The sequence below is a fragment of the Perissodus microlepis genome, chromosome 4 (genome assembly GCF_051167445.1).
Source record: "Perissodus microlepis isolate ML-2025 ecotype Zambia chromosome 4, ASM5116744v1, whole genome shotgun sequence".
Classification (NCBI taxonomy): domain Eukaryota; kingdom Metazoa; phylum Chordata; class Actinopteri; order Cichliformes; family Cichlidae; genus Perissodus; species Perissodus microlepis.
This window is the reverse complement of record NC_140464.1, coordinates 11,724,457-11,746,996: the sequence shown is the minus strand read 5'-3', so window position 1 is coordinate 11,746,996 and position 22,540 is coordinate 11,724,457. Positions and strand designations below refer to the sequence as shown.

Below are 22,540 nucleotides of genomic sequence, written 5' to 3'. Positions count from 1 at the left end.
TATATATCTATATATTTATATATCTATCTATCTATATATATATATATATATATATATATATATATATATGACAGAATGAGGCCAAATTATAATTTTTGGATTCCACAGGGTAACAGCTTTATAGTCACACAGAACCAGCACATGTGTTGGACTGTCACTTGACTGAGTGACACAAGTTAATGGGGGTGGATGGAATTTAAATAATGTCACAAAATAACACTGATTCTGGATGGATGGGTGGGTGGATGGATGGATGGATGGACAGAGCAAGAGCTAAGACTAAATATATCTTAGTTACTGGATTTATGCTGTTGAGTCAGTGTATATTGGTACACAAACCACCTTTGCTGCTATCATCAAATTGCGCTGGCTTTAACAGCGAATTAACATCATAAATGTTAAATGTCAACCAACTGTTTTCTGTTGCACATTACATATTAGCATTTTTGGTATACAACCTGTGAATACCAGCTTTGACCTCTCTTGTATTTGAATTTAATCCGTTGTTATACAAGCATTCATATTAAAATCCCCGACAGACAGTAATGAAAGGTTTGAGATTGGAGCTTTGGTTGAAGATGACTTATGTGGAGATGAGTCACGGCTGGCTTTATTACTTGCAGGTAACAGACAGAGAAGAACAAGAATCATTTATGTCTCCAATATAGCTACTGTCTGCAATACAATTTACTCTCAATAAATTGTGCCCACCAAAGTGTTCTCCCAAAAATACTATGTGATTCTGCTCATTATTGCACCTAACCTTCCAGCCATGGGGTAAATTGGCAGTAGTCTATTTTCTTTTGGACTCATCACCCCAATAACACTGCAGCTCAGCAGAGAGTGTCTCTCTCTGACTGTCATTCTTTGCTTTCCTCCTCCACGTTCCACTCTTTTGCTGCTTTGTTGTACAATCAGTGTGCGTCAGTTTATTCTAATGAACTGACTGTTGGGTGGGCTCAGTGTCAAAGGGGCTCTTCAAGGGCCTTTAGGCTGTATACACAGGCCATGAGGTACACATATACACGCACCCATTCACACACTCACAGGGCAAACAAAAACAGTGGCCACGCTTCACACCCTGCAAACCCTGCCTAGGGGGCTTCATTAACTCTGGCCTGCACTTCTCAGCCTTTCCGACTGCTCTCCTGTTTACCAGCTTTTTCTGCCTCTTTTGCTCTGCCTCCCTTTCTCTCGCTCCTTTTAACTGTGAAGGGGAATTGTAGCAGCTGGGAGCCAGAGCAGCAAAAATCTAGCTGTAGAGTATAGTACAATAGGCTATTATGTCCACAGTTTGAATGAGGTATTAGGCATTAGGCAATAAGCATTAGGCATAAGTCTTGAGATTAGGTATTATCCTAGTCTGGCTAGATCAGGTTAGCTGTAGTAGAGCCATCTGGGATTATGTGAGATAAATAGATTAATTCTTGTTTGGGTGAGGATAGAAATCTTGGAGTCATGATCATCCCAATGAAGTCACTAGGCAGCGAAGACACAACCACTTCTTTACCCTATAAACTAGCCAGATGGCTAATGAAACTTACCTTATCAGGATTAAAACCCAGGCTGTAGCTATCATACTCTAGCATGCCAATTACCACCGCACATACTAGGAAATGCTGCTGTAATAATCGACTATTTATCTCCATAATCCCTTTCCCGTGGAGGCACAGGTCAGCTGTTACATGTCAATATGAGGCTGGAGTGTAAAGTGATGAAAGCTCCGGAACTTTCCTGAAAATGACAGTGAATTTCTCCCATTAGTGTCTCTCACCCATTTGTGATCGACTGGTAACACAATTAAAAGTGAACGCTGACAGCTTTAGGCTAAATTTAGACTTTTCGTTTTCGTTTTCTTAAGCATGCTGTTTCAACGCTCGATGTGACAGCGTCATGGTGATGGTTAATGTCTGACTTTGATGATCTAAACACCCCCTGCCAATAGTTGGCAGCTGTTTCTTAAGTGGTGTCCTTGTGGGTGTTTTTTTCCCCACTATATATATTTATATTTATTTTACCTAGAGGGATCTGAGGGCTGTGCTGGCTCTGCTAGCCCAAGCCTTTGCCCAGTCCAGTCCACAGTCATGGCGTGCTCACAGGACTGACTGCTGAGAGCGTGCTGCTCTAATTGAATCCCCCACCTGTTACTGGCAGGTGCAGTAAATAGGCAGCAGGGGGCAGGATGGAGCATGGCATGGTAACCCGCATCCATGCTGGACAAGTTAATGGGCTTTAAGAGTTAGTGTGTGCGCATGAGTGTGCAGTGCAGTGAGTCTCCTGATGGTATGTTGGTGCATTCATTAGCCCATAAGTGTTTGTAGATGTGTCTCAGTGTGTATGTGGATGTCCGTGTGCTTGTGTGGGTGGGCATGCATGTTGAGAGAGAAAGAAAGAAGCACAAAGAGAGAAGAAGTGTGAAGAAGGATGCGAGCGTGTTCTGTGTGTGCAAACAAGAAGAGAGTGGAGTAAGAGAGAGTAAATAGGTTATTTCCTGTGAAATGAGAATTAGGAGTGAGTTAATTTGCTGAGGAGTGACAAATAGTGACAGAGAGAAGAGAAAAATAAGGAAAGAGAAGAGAGGGGCTCGCCTTGTGTTTCCGCTTCCTTTTAGACTATAAGGGGCGTAAGGTTTTGGGAGTAAAAACACAGTACAGCAACAACAACCATACACAGACATGAAGCTTGAGGACACACACGCTCTCAGAAAAATGCATGCAGGTACACACTATCCAGACAGTTGAAGAGGCAGGTATCAAACTGAACCTTTATCAACCCAAACATTCACCCCAGAGAATACCCTTCACTGAGACCAAAAGAGGGCTACAGCAAGAGATAGCACCCACTGAAAGCAAAGTCTTTTCTATGGCGTGAAGCTGACACTGAGTGACAGGAAAGTTGATCAGGACGAGGTTGCAAAGGATACAGGCAGCAGATACTGTAGAAAACAGAGGGGCATACCCAGAACAAGCTGACTGAGGCTTGAGAGGTAAAGAAACAACAAGCCTGCACAGCTGAAACATTAACCGAGCCTGCTACCTACCCTCACCCTCCCTCTGCTCTGAATCAGGTCTCCTAGACATACTGTCTCTCCCTAACAGCCCTGAAACCAGCCGCTGTGTTTTGTATTCATGACCAGCTGCTTCACTCACTCACGTCTCTGTTCTTTGGCTCTAACAATGCAATGGCTTCTACATGTACAGTCAATCCTCGCAATCTTCTCCCTGTGCCACTGAAAAGAGTGTCTGCGCTGCCACGGTCACATGACCGTGCTTGTGTGTGGTGGGTCATTCCTAATGAGGGGATGCTGCCTGACTCATCGTCTCTATAGCAACCACTTTTCCTCCCTTTTGCCATTCACAGCCATTCTTTGTATTTTTCCTGTCACACAATGCAGTGGTTTCTCACTCATTCCCTCTCACTTTTCTAAGTCACATGTAGGGTTGTTTGTGTAAGTAATGGTTCTGTCCTCAGATGGTCTCCAACTCCACCCTCCACGGTGATACTGGGATACTGCTCAGCAGTCTAACACTGCTTCCTTTAACTGCTTCTTTTCCTTTATCAGCAAACAAACTGGGGGTAAGAAAAGACAGTAGTTTGGTCCTGTCATAAAGGAAATACTACAATGACGTGGGTTGTTGGGCTGCTCGACTGTCAGCAAAAAGGGTGAGAAAAGAGACAGAGGGAATGATAGGAGGGGAGAGGCGGCTAATGCCGACACAGTCATAAAATTGCCTCATAATAGGTAGGTTGACAGTGTGGTGGACATTCATTGAACAGTGGCATCAACACCAAGAGATACAAGTCATCAACCCAAGAACCCAATCTGTCAATCAGCGGATGAATCAGTAAAGATTATTTGTGACAGACATGGGCAAAACACAACTTTGGAATATTACTTCAGCCACGCACAGAGAAAGGAAGAGATGGATAAAGTGGACATGGGTAGGAGGGCAGACAGGGGAAAGGGTTATGTATTTAAGTGTTAGTGGGAAGGAGAGCAGTAAATAAATAGAACCAGTTGGTTGAGATGGAAGCAGGAGGAGGGGGGTTTTGACGCTTTCTATGCCACTGCAAGCAGCAGACTGAGCTAAAATGGCTGCTTGCGGTGAGAGAAAAATGTGACAATGATCTATGCTAATGAAAACCACAGACACAACAGACAAAGGAGTCCATAAACCAGGTAATGGTAACCTCTAAAGGAGTTAATTCCTCCAACATATGGATCCAGATACGGTGCCAGGCAGGGAAATGGCTGAGACAGATGTAAGTAGGGTTTCAGAGAGTGCTGAGAAGGGTGGGGACCTGAGAGCGGGGGGAGGGTACAGCCTCATGGAAAAGCTGAAAGTGATGGCCACTGCTCTCTACCTGATGTGTGCAGTGCCAGGTCTATCTTTGCTTTTTAGTAGCTTCTGATTGTGGCTCCTGGCCATGCTGATTGGGGCTTTTTAAGAGAGCTTGCGGCAAGGCCCGGCTGCATCAGAGAAGCCATTACGAGAAGCCGAAGCCCTCCCTACGGGGGATACACCTCCCTCCACCATCTCCTCCCCTCTCCTTGAACACATAAGGAAGTGGATGGAAGGGATGGACTGATGTGGACATGTACTGGTGGAGGAGGGGAGGAGGGGAGGGCAAGACAAGTTTATTGTGCATGTGCAATAAAGAAAACAGAGAGGTGGCGGGGATAAAGTCTGCAAAGAGGTAGAGAGGGCAGAGAGAAGAGGAGGAAGAGCAGTGTAAGACAAGATAAAAGAGCCTGCAGCTGCCTGTGATGGTCAGAAGTGATCTGAGAGATAAACCAAGCAGTGGGAAGAGAACAAGAGAAAGGAAGGGTGAGAAACACAACGGAGAAAATGTGTTATAAGTAAGGGGTAGTGAGAGAAGAGGAGTTAATGGAAACGTGATTAAATAAAAATGAGCAGAGAAAAATGGGAGAAGGACACTGAAGTACCTGGAAATGGGACACTGAGGCAATGATCTGACAGCAACTTTGCCAAGTTACTTTGTTGTCTTAACAGATTTGTTTTGTTTGTTTGTTTGTTTTTTTTTTGCTTTAAGATTTCAACAACAGCAAACTTTGAATCTGTCCTGAGAAACTAAAAAAAAGAAGGCAAGAGATAAAGCATGGAAAAAAAAGAGCAGCGGAATAATGTGAAGAGAAAGAGGAGAATGTGTTTTTTTTCTCTCAGATCTGTAGGGACAGATACACTGAAATATCGAAATGAGTGAACAGCTACTTGCGAAATGCGAATATATGAGATTTGAATAATGAGACAGTTCTATTGTCAGGCGTGTGAGGCAACAGAGTGAATATGAAATATGGTTTCTAAAAAGGATGGAAAAGAGGAAAATATGCCATCCATGAAATGACACAGATGCATGTTGTCTGTACATTTAGGCTGAGATGTGCTTCTTCATACAGGAAAGGAATGATGTTAAATTCTCGTTTATCTCTCTTAGATACGGGACTGACCTTCTGTGATGCTTCTTTTTGTTTGTGTGTGTGTGTTTGTCTGTGCATGTGTTTGTGTGTGCATGAGTGCAGGTCAGGCTGGTGTCATCAGAACCAAGGAGGAAATCTAGAAGGACTTTAGAGTTTTGGTTACAAGTCAAAGAGAGATAGAAAGAGAGGAGCAAAGGAGACGATTAGAGATCGAGAAAGAAAAGGGAGGGATATCAACATCAAACATGACCACTACACAAGGTGCTGGGTTAGGAGGGAATATGGGGGAGGAAGGGAGACAAGGGAGGAGGAGGAGGGAGAAAGGGGCGAGCTGTGGTTGTTATGTTCATTGTGGTCTTTACCTTTTTGATCCACTTCTATTCAAGCATCGGAAAAAAGGAGAAAGAAGGAGACAGAAGGAGATAGAAAGATACAAGAGAAAGACAGTAAGAAGGAGAGAGAGAGAGGGGGGGAAAGTAAAGGGAATGAAAGAAAAAACAGGTGCAGGAAAAAAGAGAAAATTGAGATTAAATAAAGCGCTGTCCTTTCTCTCTCTCTCTTTTGTTTTTTTTTTTTTGTTTTTTTTTTTAAAGCAAGTTATCTGTCTGTGTTATGGTTGGCTACTCAGAGAAAGGATGGCTCAAATGGAAAATGAGAAGGGGAAAATGGCCTGACCTGGGTTTAAATCCATTTCCATTTCATTTCAGATTTATCAATAATCCCCCAACAACACAATCCACCCCCAACCACAAACTCTCGACCCCACCTCCACCCATCTTATTGCTACACCCCTCCCTCTCTGCAGCCCCGCTTTCCCTCGTGCCCTCGTGCAGCTTCAGAAACCTGGCGGAGAGAGAAAGTGAGACGGGCGTCTTTGTGCAACAGTCGTCTTCTGCTGTGGAAATAAGCAAGGAGCAGAGAAGGCAGAGAAATAGATAGAGAAATGGGAGATGGTGAGGTGGTGATGAATATGCCTCTATCTGTGACCGGTTATCTTCGGAGAGATCGTCGAATCTCTGTCTCTCTTCCACTCTCTCCAAGCGCAGTTTGTGTTGACATTAGAGCGGTCCCTTGATCTACAGAAAGCGGTGCTTTTGGCTTTGCTCAATTTACAGAGTCAGGATGCCTGCTATAGAAGCCAGCAAAAACACTCAACCCATCGACCATCTAATCAATGGGGAGCTGCTGGCTTGCCTGGCCGAGACTGGCTCATCAAAGAAAAAAAGAACAAACAACAGGGGAAAGGGAGGGCTTGACAGAGTGTAACGCCTGAGAAACACAGAGAGGAACCGAGAGGCACAGTCGGGGGGGAGGGGAGGGAAAATAAAAAAAGGGCAGACACAAAAGAGAGATGAGAGAAATATCTACAGCGGGCTCATCACACACAAATCAATAGATTGGTGTGTTGAGTCACGCTGAGGCCTTAGCTGACACGAGCAGGTAAGGCGTGGTTCCCTCAATATCCATGACGCTGGTAGGAGTCTGCTTGCGTTGGGGTGTTGAGGGAGGTTCACGAGCAGCTGGAGACTATTGGAGAAGCAAGAAAAAATTTCAGCTCCGCCTTTCACATTACAGCACTCAGCTTCTCTCCATGTTTGCTGAGGCACCAGTGCCGTGAGAGTTGTTCTTCTAATGTCTCGAGAAAGACGCGTGTCAAAAGCCACATGGCTGGTGGATCCCCACTGTGAGCGTGATTGTCATGTATGTGTCGTGGAAAGTCCCCGGGGAGCGCTGTGAAATTGTCACGACACCTCACCGGGTTGTCCGTAAAGATAGGGAAAAAAAGCGATAGCAAGAGAGAGGGTAAAAGAGAGAGAAAGAGAGTTTTACAAAGACAAACAGAATAGAAAAGAAAAAAGAGTGATAGCAGCGGTTGCCTTAGCTGTGTGGGGGATGCACCTCGGCAGAGGCGGCATCAGCATCAGCAGCCACATGATCATTTATCATCATATGCCAAGATCAAACTGGACAAACAACCTCCATGAAGACCTGGGGAGTGGAAGCCACTTTCAGCCTAGAGGGGTAAACAAGGCAAAGAAACTAGTGCAGGTTTTGTGATGCTGGGGCAGGGACCAAAAAAAAAAGAAAAAAAAAGGCACGTTACATGCCTGCCACCAACTGTGAGTGCAATCATTAGCTCCAAGGTTAGGGGAGGCTAACACTGGCCACAGAGCATCCAGAGCTTTCATCCTCTCTGTGAAACAGCTGCAGGGGGTAGATGAGGACACCAGAATTCAAATATACAGAGTTTTTCCACGTTCCAGGTTTCTACTGACTGCAGAACCTCAGCTCTTCATGCAAGTGTGAGACTGCAGTCCTTAAAAAGTTGTTGTGCTAAACACAATATTATAAATGCACCACTGTGTATGTTTTTCAGAACAGGAGGGAAATGATGCAGTGACATGTAGAGAGAAAACGAGAGAGAGAGAGTGAGAGAGGGGAATGAAACTTCTTCAATGCTGCAAAAAAAAAAAGACTAAAAAAAAAAGAAGATAGAAGACTTCTGTTGACACTGTTCTTCCATTCTTGGTTGTCCTGAAAAATAGACACAAAGAAACGACACACACAAGATCTTTACAGATTTCTAAGGACACACACACATGCACGCCCCCACACACACGCACGCACATAAACACAGAGAAAGGAGAAGGAAACTCATCAAACTGTCCTCACAGTGAGTTGGAGGTTAGTTTAAGGCCACCTTGGTTGTTTGTCTGATTCATTCAACGTTTCTCTTTCAGGGATCTTCTGAGAAATAAGCCACTGTCCTCTCCCCTTAATCACTCCGCTCAGCGCTCTCTACAACCCTATCAATTACTCCCACACTAATGAGTACAGCTAAAACACACGCTCTCAAATACGCACACATATTGCTGAAGCACTGCAGGAACACTTGGCCTCCTTCTAGCGTGTCCTCTCCTGCTTCTTCTTCCTCGGCCCCTTCCTATTGTCTCCTTCTCAAACTTTGCATTTTTCACGGTAAAGAGCCATCTCTTTCCATGGCCCGAGCAAAGCTTCCTGCTTCTCATTCACCAGACATGTATGAGCCACTCATCTAATGGTGTCCCTATACGTATTAATAGAATTTCATTTTCAGCTACATCAAAGTGTTTCCACTCCTCCCCTGAAAACTTGTCATATTACAATGCCATTATTCCTGCGACTGACAAACTCCTTCCGACAAGTCAACTATCATTTCCAGTGGCTTTGTGTCCAAAAAGTGATGTCTTGTAATGAATAGGCAGTGCTGAATACATTTGTGGGGAAGAATCAATTTTATAAAGTGAAACAGCGGCAGAGTACCAAAATATAAATGGAAAAACTGGAGGATATAAAATTAAGCTAAGAAACTCTCGACTGTAAAGCCTGTACAGCCACCTGCACTGTGCATATTAACCAGATATATAAAAGCTGAAGAAACAAAAGAGCCACAAGAGAAGGTCTGCTAGCACTGGCATGGCTAGCATAGATAATCCCAATAGGGAGCATTAGGAATCAATAATGATGTAGCACAGTGTTCTGGAGAAAGAGGGGGAACAGGTAAAGGCTCCCTCGTGGGATAGATTTATTTTAACTCTGCGTACATCTATGTTAAAACTGCAGTGTAGGGGTTTAACTGCAGTAAACACATCCTGCAGTTGTATCCATGGATCTGTGATGTCTTAATGGGATCTAGCAGGCTACGGCAGGCTGTGCCAGTGTGAAATGAGAGTTCATTTGAGCCATTTTGTCGTCTTGTGTTCCGGATGGCAAAAACAATGCTACGTGGCAACGGCTGGGTGGCCTTGCAGGGCTTTTTGGCTCGATGAGATATGACTTGACTAGTTGGCGGTTGTTGTATTTTGCCAAGGCAGTCCCACGCACAGCAACACACACACATACTTGTGCAAGACCCTTGTCTGAGCTCTGCCAGCTGAGGTGTGTGCGTATGTCAGCTCAGCACTGGCTGTCACCGTGCCGTTTCAGGTGACTGGAAACACAGCTCTCACACAGAGGACCCTGTCAAAAGCAAACATCGCTCGTAGCCATCAACATGGCTGCACACCATCTCAGATGCCATGCCACACAGCCCTTACATATCATCTCTCAATTGTTCACCTTTTTGTCAAGACAACCAATGAAAACCATGTGTCAGGTTTAGATGATACCAGAGTGCCCAGCAATCCCAACCAGACATAAATGATGGGGCATTACCAGAGCGATTAGCTGCAGCAAATTCAATTAATCTTGACAAATCTCTGCTGAGGCAGAACTGAAGAGAGCGACGCGCCCCCTCTCCTGGTAATTAAAAGTGGCCGAGTTGAGTGGCGTGTGGTGCGACGGTGACTAGGTTTTGGGATGAACAGTTCCAGCTCTGAGTCTGAATGTGTCAGGTCGTATTTAGTTTGTCAGATGAGCACAAATACGTAGAGCAGCCTGCAGAGTTTGAGTAGTGTGCATCGCCTGTGTACGCACGCGTGTTTCTATTTTTGTGAGGGTGCGCAAGTTAAGTGTTTTTGCTTCTCCAGTGGAGGAGAGTGGCAGAGGACAGGGGTAATTGGCTCTTCTTTGTCACCTCAGACAAGCGAGACTTTATATCATAGGAGGATCAGCTTCCAATTTTCTAAGTCGTGCCATACTTCAGACACAATCAAGAAAGTTTTTTCCCCCCAAACACAAGGAGGAAAAATGCAAGTCAGCAGCTATTTAATCATCCCTTTGATTGCCTTGCAGTGAGAGAACAAGCTCCCTTGTGCAGTCAGGGGGAAAAAGACAAGGTTAGAATGCATGAGGAGAGGAAAGCAGGCACAACTAAGTAATGCTACCTTGACCCTCTGTGGACAATGCAGGAAACCGAGCAACAGCACAGGACTATTAAAGGACTAACAAGCAAAGTCATATCAGTGTGGAGGGAAAAAATATAGCCACCACAAATATCAACTGGAAGAGAGGGAAACCAAATGTAGAGGACACTTGAGAAGAACTCTTATTACCACTAGGAAGGCTATGAATAAAATCCACACCAGAAAATATCACCCAATGTAAGAAACCAACCTTCTCATATATGACTCTAGCCGCAACCTGAGTCAACACAGTCTCTCATAAGCTAAACTAAGTGCACATAGCACTGAGCAGAGGAAGGGTGAGGACTGAAAAGTGGCACCTGGAAAACCCTGGATGCTTTGCATATTTGTACCTGTAAAAATACAAATAAATAAATAACAGGGACAGCAAAGGAAAAACGATAGAGTGGAATGATAAGCTAGTGTGGCAAACTGGTGGTCAGAGAGTAAAAATAAAGGAAGAATAAGCGTAGCAGGACAAAGAATAAAGATTTAAGACCATGGAGTGAAGATTGAAAGTCAAAGACAGAGAAGAAGGGCTAAAAAAAGAGGTGATGCTGACTGTGAGAAATAATAAAGTGAGTGTGAGTTGGAGTCCTCAGAGAGAAGTGATAAAGAGGAGGGTGAGGAAGAGGAAAAGAAAAGGAAGTTAGCAGCTTGGTGTAGTCTTGATCCTGTGGCTCACTTCAACTGCACCTGAGGAAAAAGTAGAGACAGTTATCCCACACCCTATCATGAGAAATAAATAGCTCCCCCACCCCAGTAATGTCCTCTTGTCCTCCACCCCTCTGACACAACACTCTCATACTTCCCCACCACCCTTTCCTGAACCCCAAATTCTGCTTCTGCCCAGTGGAGGGGAGCGCCACTGCTCCTCCCCTCCAGCCACGTGCACCTGCACAGTGAGGGGATCAATGCTGAGAGTAATAATACATGAGAGGGAGGAGGGGAGACTGAGCGGAGATTTTCACATGAGTGAGGATCAACACATCACCGTATAATCCTTGCTGTGTCTGCTCCTTTGGCGGTGTGAGTGTGCTCTTGTTTGTGTGTACATGCTTGCTCAGAATGGAAGATTCAAGAGAAGAGAGCAAAAAGCAACGGTGCCCCCTCCCCCCCCCTCCCTTTTTGCAAGTGTAAGGTAGACTTGTGTGTATGTGTGTGTGGGCATGTGTAGAGTCACACCTGCCACATAGTTTTGAGCAAAGCAGTGAGGAAGCCAGCCGTTACCATGGGGACATTAAATTGCGTGGCGCTCCAGGTCATGTGGTCTAAAATAAGCCCTTTGCTGTTTGTGTTAACATTCCTATTGTGAGGTGTGGTATACACACAACACCCCCTGCCTTAAAGTCTCACTGTGCCCAATTTTCATTTTTATTGGAAATCAGAGGGACAGCAAAGGTGTTTGGCACCAGATAAAGGCAGTCGCCTGCCCCTGGGTTAATCAGTGCATGAGTGTGGGGCGGTGTGCGTTACACTGCTGTGATTGCCAATAAGGGCTGACCCCGTGTTTGCTGTGGGTGTGCGTAAAGTGCTTATCGGACCCTGTGTTTGTGGAGCACCTTCCCCCATGTGAAAATCCCTCTCAGCTACTGGTGCGTCAATCTGTCGATGAAGAAAAAAGGTTTAGTGCTCTGTGAGTGTGGGCGTGTATGTGCCTGTGCAGTGTATGAGAAAGAAGAGAGAGACAGAGAGAGCAGGTGAGGATGGCTGTCTGTCTTGTTTTGCTTTGACTGTGTTGAGAAAATCCAGAGAGAGCGAGTGAGCACGAGTGAGTATAAGAATGTCATCTTTTTTTAGGGTTCGGGGTGGGGGGGGTTGAAGAGGACTAGAGAGGCTCAGGTGAGGGTACAGGGAAGGATGGGAGGGGCGGTGAATGGGGTGAGGGAGGGCGGGGAGGTGGAAAGGTGTGACAGGGTCTCAGTACTCACTGTAGGGGACACACTCATACTGGATCTCCAAGTACTTGTAGGTCCCTGGGCAGGGGTCTGGGAACACGTCTGACCCCGCAACCACCACACACTGAGTACGATTATTACACCTGTGAGATGAGACAGCAGGGTAGGAAGCGAGAAAAGAGAGAGAAGGGAGGAAGCAAGTAATAAAAATAATGATGAGTGCCATTGTAAGAAAGACAGGGAGGAGGGGTTGTATTCCAAAAAAATATATATATATATCTTCAGGCTCTGAAAGACAGAGGGAACGGTAGGGAAGGGAGTAATTTCACACTAGACTAGATCATGTGACAGCTGCACCCGAAGGGAGGTGGAAACAGAGGGGGAGGGAGAATGTGTGTGTGTGTGTGTGTGTGTGTGTGTGTGTGTGGGGGGGGGGGGGGGGGGGGGGGAATGAAGGATACAGAGAAGCATGGAGGGAGGGAAGAGGCAGAGAGAGGGCGAGTGACGTAAGAACCTCCTCTCCTGGGGGATTGTGAGTGGGAGCAATTAGAGGTGAGAGAACAGGGAAGGACGAGGGGGGCTAAGGCAGATACTCTACACCACACGCACAGGGAAAACATTCATATGCACATAATACCTACATCTAAACCGCATCGCTGCATGCCTTCTCACGGTTGCACACACTGAGAAACACATCCACACAGGAGAAACGATACACATCCACACGCATGTGCACTTAGTTATTCTCACCACATAATCCTTCTCTATCCAGCTTTGAGCATTTCCCCACTGCGCACTCTTTCTCTCCATTCATATCTCAAATCTCTGCTGCACTCTCTCTATCATCCTATCATTTCTACAAGTCTTTCTTCTTCCTTTACCCCCTCAATTTTCTCCTCCACCCCCTACTACTTCCCTCCCTCCCTTGCTCAAGCTAGCACCCTGTGCCTCCATTACAAGCGTGATGGATAGCTGGAAGAGAGCTTCCATTGATCTGAGCTAAAAGGAAGCAGATGCTGAGCACAAACACAGAGAGCAGCTGTAGGAAGCGCTACAAATACTCCAGCAATAAACATATAGATTCTCATGCATACATGAAACTAAGCGCACTCACACACTCACGCACACACACACACACACACACAATTCCATACAAATAAAAGTTTTGCCAAGACGCAGCAGCGTTAGTCAAGTATGCTGACTTCAGTGTTTCCAAAAAGAAACGTTTGAATGCACAAGTTCAAGTGCCCCCCGGCAAATTGCCTGTTAGTTATTTTTAAGTGAAGAGAAGTAAATAAAATCCTGGAGCAAACACACATTAAACAACTAAACTTCCTTCAAATATTAATGCTTTTTCCCCCTTCTTTCATGTACTTAAAGTTGGAAGTTACTTTACTAACAATTCCACCAGTATAGTCTCAAACTTCATTATAATGTTAGCAAGAGCTGTCACTAAGAATAGTTAGTTGATAACAATTTCCTCCCAAATTGTGCCACCTGCTACAATTATTGTTATTTTGTATTCTTAATTAAATAAAAATGAAACATTAAATGACATTTAAGGAAAGCCTCAGTTTGACATTGGTTTTTACTTAATTTTATTACAAAAAAAGATTTACAATTTGCCACGAGGTGCCCAAATTGTGCATCTGAAGAGGAAAAGCAAGTAAATCTAGAGGAACTGTGTTGTGAAATAAAATCGTGTTTCCTCTGCCAATACCGGGCTCTTACTCTGCACAAACACACACACACAAGATCTAAACAGATCAATAGTCACCTCTGTGACATTATCTTGAAGGCGTCGGGCAGGTAGCACTGCACATTCTCCATCTGAAAGGGGTCTGCGTCACAGATTTTGTCATCGGTGCGGCCATAGTTAGCCGTCTCAATCATGATGACATCACTTCCAGGGCAACGCAGCTCGATCGGGTAGCCTTCACACGCCAGCTCCCGGCGCATCAAACCGAAGGGCATCATTGACCGGCTCAGAGCTGGAGGGGAAAGAGAGAGAGGCAAAGTTATTGATAACTCATTGAACCTTAATATACACTTTTAGGAGGCACCTCGTTGTTCCATGTAATTGTAAATCATATATGCATGTTTGACAGGAGCAGGTGGTATGAAAGTGGTTCCTGCTGTCCTCATGTAAAACACAAACGAGCCATTATTGACTTGCCTTCATTGAATGGTAATTTTGCAGTGCTACTGATGCACAGCCTGGCCGACCACTTTCCACATATTGGCATGAAGGATTTGCAGACATACCAGCTTTTGCAATGAGATACTGCACCACTTGTGAAACAAACTGTGAGAGTTTCAAATGTTAACAAACTCCTACACACTGCCAGACAGCAGCTTATCATACTCATCCCAATGTACTTTCTCGCATCTTTTAGTGTATTCTACCTATCAGAAATGTTGGATTAGGTCTGAGCAAGAGAGGAAATAGAGGTGAAAGAAGTAAAAAAAAAAAAAAAAAAGAGAGACAGAGAGCATCTGTATGCATTTTCAACTGTGGTGTGTACACCATTTGCACACCCACTGCTGGTAATCAGCTGTCTGAGAGGCATGTCAATGTACTGCTGCGGCTCTGTGTGGAGAAGGGTCAGCAGGGAAAGCGGGGTACTCAGGGTTAATCACTGAGCCAGGCTGAGAGGCATGAAAGAGGCCTGCAAAGAGGTGCTGAGAGAGACACTCATTGCCTCTCCAGCTCTCTCCATAACTGCATACCTTTCCAACTGCTTCTCCATTCAGCCTAAAAAAAAAAGGCTGCCAGCTTCCTTTACAGTGCAGGTGGAGGCAGGGGCACAGAGACTGAACAGAAGTAGACAGGAGTAGAGTGAGTGATCTGGAAGTGAAACTGAAGGACAGCCAACGCTCCTTTTGTGAGCCTCATGCCAGGCCCTGTGAGAGCTGCTATCCGTGGTACTGAACTGACTTTAAAACTTCTTTTGGGAAAATGGCATCCTTAGATTTGGAGCTGCTTCAGAGACAGCTAGGTGTGGAGCTGTCCGCTGTCCTGAAGGACCAGAAGGCATTGACCAAGATCTCCTTTGCAGTGTCAGTAAGGAGGACATGATACATATTACCCAGATGGTGGGAATCCTGTGAAATCTACACAGAGTGGCGGTAGGTGTACTTTAACAGGGTGCAACTTCTTTATAAACCAAGGCTTTCACTATACAGCGCTTCCCCTTGCCAGACAGGCTCAGCAGCAGACAAGGGCACTGAGTCAGCCCCTCTCCCCCACTACTCTTAGTGCTGAAACCCACAGAGCAGGGCTGTTTTCCTTTTCTGACACTGAGCTAGCAGTGCTTAAGTTTCAGCCACTGTCCATTCAGAAGGAGTGCCCATCTGGGTCAATGTCAATGTCAGTCATCCCAGACATGCTCTGCAGCACTGTGCTACATGATTCACTGCCATCAGACTTGCTCATATTTCTAAATGCCACCCATTTATACAGCAGGGACTTCAGTTCAGTTGTGTAACTAACGCCATTAAGGCTGAATGACTAGCACAGACAGACTTCAAATCTTTTATGCCTCGCCAGAATACAGTGCCAGTGCCAAATCACAAAGGCCTAAATGCAAAAGCGCATACTAATTAAAGCACATGGAGATGCAAACAGCAGGCGAGGCCAGACAAACAAGTCCACACTCAAACGCACAAGACCCACAGAAGCAAATTAGCACATACGCAGACGCACTGTGCAGACGAGTATGCAAGATCACATTCAAGCACACATACACTTGCACACATCCATGCATACACACAGAGTTCTTGTGTCACAGTGGGGATACAATGCGTAGTGTCAGTGTGTGGCCTTGTCGTCTTAACTACCCTGTGGTGTGAATACGCAGCAGTGTACAGCTGGCCAGTGATTATAACCTTACAATGAGCCAAGAGGGAAGTAAAAGTGAAGCGGGCCACCAGGAGTGATCACACTTAGTCAGCTTACACTGTAGGTTGGCGCAAAGAATATTAGTCCCTACCAGAGGCAGCAGCTCACACATTAACCACACTTTACATACCAAGCAAATTTAAATGGTAAATACAGCATTTCTGGCTTTTCAGTTCCATATACTGCCACTGAGCTGTGAAGATCTCCTTTAAGCTATTTCTTCAGCAGAGTTTCAAAAGAAGTGCATATATTTACAGTACTGTGTAAACATCTTGAGCCACTTGTCATTTCTTTATATTTTGCCTCTAAGAAGCCAGACTTTTTTCTAATTTTGGTAAAAGTGGTCTTGAGCACCAGGCTTTCTGATGGTATTTCAAACTTTTAATTTAGACACTGACTCTATTTTCTCAATTTCAGTCTAGTCCTTGACCCTTTTCAAAGAATTTAGTTTTGTTTGTTTGTAAAGGCACTTAATATTGCACTATGAATAATTTATAGGCATATAAAAGACAACTAACTAAAGAATGAACGTGTTGAGTCCACACAAAACAGACAACTTGGCTTATCTCCTGATTTAAAAAGATTTGACCACATTGGAAAAAAATGAATTGGCAGAACTAAGTAACTGGGCTCTATCCACAGTTCACTAAGCCTTTATCAGGAAAGGTCTCAATAGACACCTGTCAAAAAGTAGTTGGTAAGGAAAAAAAACAGGGAAAAAAGGCGAGGTACGCCAAATAACACAAGAACTAGACTGAAAATCAGTGGAATGATCAGTATGTACAGGGAAGGTCAGGAGAGAGGTGCAACAGTGAGTGTCCACAACCTTCTGTAAAACACAATGAAGGCTAATGGAGGCTTTTGAGCTCTATTTCAGGCAGTAGTGTAGACACCTCTGCCTGAAATGGAGTTGGGGTGTGGGGATCTTGTCAAAATTGACGAAATTATGAAAAGTACCATCAGATTTTGAATCACCATGCAACACCATCTGGAAAGCATCTGATTGGCAATGGCAACACATCTGGATAGAAAAACACACACATACAAACGCACAACAGAACACTATCAATTATGGACTGACCCCCCCAGAGCCCAGACTGCCACATTATTGAAGCAGGATGGCATCATCATGACAGAAAACAGAACAAAAGGCAGCAAACATCCCCCAAAAAAGACCTTAGAATTTCTTTTAAGAAGCCTCGAAAACTATTCCTGAACACTACTTAAAGAAGATACAAGAAAGCTTGCCTAAGACAGTTCAGGCTGTATTGCAGCAAAAAGGTGAATAATAATGGCTCAAGACATTTGCACAGAACTTTTTGCACAAAGCTCAACAATGTACCTTTCATTCCTTGGATGCCTGCTGATAAGCTTTATATAATTGTGAAACATTATGATATCTCACTTAGATCTTACAGTTACACTTTATATAGTCAATGACTAGGCAAAAGTCTACTGAATCACAATGATATGTACTTGGTTATGAAACATTACCAAATTTATGCAGAGACTGTTGTATGGACCTAAATCCGTTGTCTTTTTTTCCCAGGTATATCTTTCTCTGGCCCAGCTGTTACAGCATATATTTAGCCTTAATTGAGCACAGCCATTATGAGCCAGTAAATTTCAGTGTGGCAGCTAGATAACTATCCTATTTCTAGCACCCCTGCAAATCTCTGCTTGTGTCATTAATATATCATATTTCACACTGACATAATTCAGAGCAACGCAACCACTTTTTGACAAGTTGCAGTTCTAAGGTGGGTTTTAAAGTTTAGATATACAGAAGGATTCATCTTGCATCCATACAGAAATTTCTGAATGGTGTATTCACAACAAGCATGAATCTTAACTTGAGGGATGGATTCAGTGTCTATGTGTGTGTGAGAGGGTGTGTGTATGTGGTAGCGTGCCAGCCAGATGGCCTGAGGCCTAGCTGGAGCTGTGGCTGGCTCTGAGCTGAGCTGAGATGAGATGAGCAGAGGATAAGCTTGGCCTGGCCATGGGCTATGATTGTCCTTCACTCTGCAGGAATCCATTAAGGTTTCAGGGTCTCTTTAGCCAGCACACACAGACACACACAATAACACACATGGGCATTTAGTCTTGTCTGTCAGACTCATAATAGCTGAATGAAGTGACTTTCTCTGCAGCAGCCATATGTATACTTGGATGTAATCCCTCGCAGTGAGACTATGACTTATCTCCTGTGGTGTATAAAACTGCATTAACAGCCACTGTGCTCAAGAAATGCTACCAATTGTTACACATACCAATAATGGGCCAATTCAGTAATTATACAAGCTGATTTTCATGGATGTGGCAGAGGTCACGCACACACAGCCACACAGCCAGAGCCCTGGTGTCACTCCAGGGCAGCTGGTGTGAAGGGCTGAAGCGGTTGGCTTCAAATAGAAGCTCCATACAAATTAAGAGCAACAGAGAGAACTGATTGGATTTGACTCATTATCCTCACACAGTAATTAAAGCCTGAGGGTGGATAGATGCTTGAACCATCAGACAAGAACATAATTTTGCACAAGTCAATCTAGACTTTGCATGCTCATATGCTCTCTACTGCTGTTAGTCTTTAAATCTATTCTTAATCTTACGTCTGTAGCTGCAGTGCACATAACAACTTTGCGCGTAAATCCGATATAACTGATGAGGAGCGATAAGAAAATCTTACCTGCAACCAGAGCCATGCCCAACACTTGAGAAAAGTTAAGAGAAAATGTTTGGTCTGTTATGTCAGTACTGACTAAAACAGGTGGCATTCAAAATGATTTTACATTTTCTGTACGAACAGACAAAGATTTGTCTTCATCAGCAGCGATGTGCTTTCAAACATAAAAGCATCTTGATTTCACCACCTCAGACAGTTTGACCTTGGGCTGTATTATCACTGAGGCTCTCACAGAAACTATAGTGTCTTTCTCTGTGAAAGTTTGGCCTTGGAGGTATCCAGCAAGTATGCGACTGAGTCACAACAGGAGATTATACTTGTGGAGCTCTGTGGCTCGTGGTGTGTGCTTTTGGAAGAGTGTTTTTTTGTGATGATATGATCAGCCCCTTTAGCCTCTCTGTCTCCCAATACTACTCATTAGCCTAGCACTGAAGCATAGAACTGGAAACATTTTGTCCAGTAGTGGAGAGGTTTCTTGTTATATCACAGTGCTTAAAATTAAATTTATGTTAAGCCCTTGAAGCTAATAGGTCATTTTCCTATTTTTGCCCACATATACCAGTGGTATTATTAAAACACCTCTTACATCTACATACACCCTTAGCATCAGAGCTAACGCGAAGAGCTAACTCATAAGTTTTAGGTTAGTTCTTTAGTAAAGCTGGCAAGGAAGAACAAGTAATTTTACAGTCATTGGACAGAACTGAGAGGTCTCAGTGATGGGGATCCCTCTCCAGCTGAGAATCATCCCAACCAATTTCTAGAGCTCCTTATCAGCTTAGTGCTGCATCTTAGCGACTCACTTAGCACTGCGAGTTAGCGTAATGACTCACTGGAGCATGGCCTGTCACCACAGACAGGCTGAGGCGATGTGGCCAGAACTGTCACATCCAGGCAGCCTTCAAGCTGAGGAGTTGTGACAAAGTGACATGCTGAGACAAACCTAAAGGCCTAACATGAGGGTGCGAGGGGTGGGGGCAGCCTGAACTTGTGGGACAGTGCGTGTGCATGTGTGTGTGTGACTTTGGATGGGAGGGAGAAATGCTGGCCTCAAAGCTAGGATGCTATCTCATCTCTGACTCCTCCGCCTGTCTGCTGCAGGCAAAGGAGACAGAAGAGATGAGATGAGGAGTGACTGTATAGGGAGTCACCAGTCTTGCTATAAGGTCAGAACACAAAGCAGTGCCAAAATGACACACATCCACTGTGATGGAGCTGAGTTGCACTAGCACACAGGAGGAAGAAATGGAATGGCACAGCAAATGAGACAGGGTAACAATGGAAAAAGATAGAAACCTTCAAACAAAGTGCTGGCAGCAGATGAGCATAACGACTATTCTTTGTGGAGGCACAAGGTCAGTGACATAAAAGAAATGAGGCAGACAGATTCGTGGGAGAGGAGGCCTCCTATTGTTTGGATCTGCTCAATAAGACAGCTTCTCTCCTCAGCAGCCCCGTCCTCTAACAGAACTGAATTACAACATAGCCCATAACATTACATCATTCATAAGAGAATTAAATGTGCCCCTGTTGGAAACGGGATACTTACACTCTCACACACTCAGGCATTTGCAATTACGGACAAGCACATACACACAAACTCTCGCAGGCAAATGCACACAAGCTCTACCCATCATCCATCCTCAACCTCAAGAACTCTCTTTCGCTCTGTGCGTTGACAAACTTTGCTGTGGGGGGAACTAGCAGGCATTGCATAGATATTAAGACGGGTGGTTAAAAAAACCGCTGAGACACTGAACAACATACACACAAACTTGAGGAGGGAGGCGAGACGGGACGTGCTCATACTGTCAAACCACTTCATTGCTAGCCCTGGCGCCTAATTATGCAATAAAAGTGCCTCAACACGGGGAATCGGCATAGCCCAAAATAAAAATCAGCCTGCCTAAAAAGTAGGAGATTCACCGGGTGTAAAATATCCTCCATCTCCCCGGGGAAAGAAGCAGTGCTACAGGCCCAGCACAACTCTATTCTGTTCTATGTTTCCAGCACATATCAGAGGAGGCAGGCCAGCAGACAGTGAGTCAGACCTAGATTCATATAAACACTGTGCTGGAGTAAAACTGCAGGTGCTGCAGGGAAACAGCCACAGGGATGAGGGAGGAATGGAGTAGAGACAGAGAAGCAGAGAGAGGAAAGCGGGGAAGTTGGCGAGGAAATGAAGAGCAGAAGCAAGTGATGAGAAAAAAGAAAGTCAAAGTGTGGAGGAGAGAGGGGAAGACGGAGTGAGTAGCTTGTGCGGAGTGCTGTCAGAAAAAAAGGTGTGTGCAAGTATGAGTCTGTGTGTGTGTGGATTTGAAAAAGTTGTAAGTCGCAACCGGAGACCTGTTAGGAAAGATGAGTGTCAAAGCCCGGCCCCGCTGCTGCATTAGACACTTAATTAACCTCCTTATACACTAAGCCAAAGGTCCGGACGCTTGGACAGTGTGTGCGCCTGAGTGTATTTTCACTCTGCATGTTTATGAGGTGATCGATTTGTTTGCGAGTATACTTATGTGGTTAACTACAGCATGGAGGATTTTGTGTGCTCCTCTACTTTCATGTTTTCATAGCTACAGCATGAATTAAAATATTCCTCCTACACTTACAGGCCATTGTATTCACTTGCACTGTAATGAGTAACACTGTGAGTTTCCTCCTCTCTCTGTGTTTTTCTTTTTCACCTCGCACCATCCCTCAATCCCTCAATTTCCCTCAATTTTATCCACCTGGAAACTATCTCATTTACCTTTAGTTGTCCCCGACACACTCCCCTCATTCTCCCCACCTCTTAGCTTCACCTTCCTTCCCAGCCCTTTACCTCTAGTTTCTCGTTCCAATTCCATTCTCCTCCTTTACTCCCTTTCACTGTATTGCCACCCTCTCTGCTGTCATCTAGCTCTCTCTTTCTTCACTTCTCTACTCTCTCTGCTCTTGGTTTCCAGCCGTAAGCTGCTGCTATTAACTATCACTCTGCAGTCCACAGAACACGAGATAAGCAAATGCCCGCATTCTTAATCACATAACATGCTTGATACATACACACCTTTGTACATGTTCACAAACCAGCTCTCTCACATACACACACACACATGCAGTCCTGTACGGCTACAAAGCCTCAAAGTTACACACCACGGCCCGGAGAGAACAGAGGCAGCTATCACACGACTGCACAAACAGGAACACAGTACTCAATCCTTGATGTAGAAGCTTGTTTGCAGTACACAAATCAATGTACACAAACTAACATGCCCTTGCATACACACGACTACAAGCAAACACAAACACACAAACAAAATGGGCGCAAACACACATACACTAACACGAATGAATAAACAAAAAGGCACAACCCCTGTATACAGTCACAAGCACATGAGAGCGGCGTGCGTCATCTTCAAAGCGAGGTTTGAAAGAACACGCCGCCACACCGCCCCGTCGGTCCCTCCTTCTCCCACCCCCCCCAACGCCCAATATATGTTCAAAGGCCATCCATTAACCTTTCACTCACACAGGCCTCTCTGTGATCTACTGCTCTCAGCCAAGGGCTTTGAAGAGCACAGTAACTCTCAGCACCAGGGAGCGAGCAAGGGAGGTAGCAAACGAGATATGACAGAAGGCAGAAAGAGGCGAAGAGAAACGAATAACAACGACAAGAGATGTGCGCTGCTAACGGACGGGAGGCAGAGGGTAAGGAAAGGAGGAAAATGTGGCTTGCAGGAGGCAGCGGGGTTAATCTCAATGATGGAAGCTAGATAGAAAGTGGGGTCGAGTGATGGGGAGAGCTGAGAGTTT

At 44.8% G+C, this 22,540-nt stretch overlaps 1 protein-coding gene across 2 annotated transcripts in view; it reads right to left on the bottom strand.

Moving 5' to 3' along the window:
- The window catches only part of adgrl1a (adhesion G protein-coupled receptor L1a), a 118,280-nt gene that overhangs the window by 31,957 nt on the left and 63,783 nt on the right, over positions 1–22,540 (bottom strand). For both annotated transcript variants that reach the window (XM_084925714.1, XM_084925713.1), the window contains exons 3-4: positions 13,939–14,152; positions 12,195–12,304 (exon numbers count right to left, since the gene is read on the bottom strand). In XM_084925714.1, the coding sequence (XP_084781840.1) occupies positions 12,195–12,304; positions 13,939–14,152 (324 nt within the window). The remainder of the gene's footprint in view (positions 1–12,194; positions 12,305–13,938; positions 14,153–22,540) is intronic.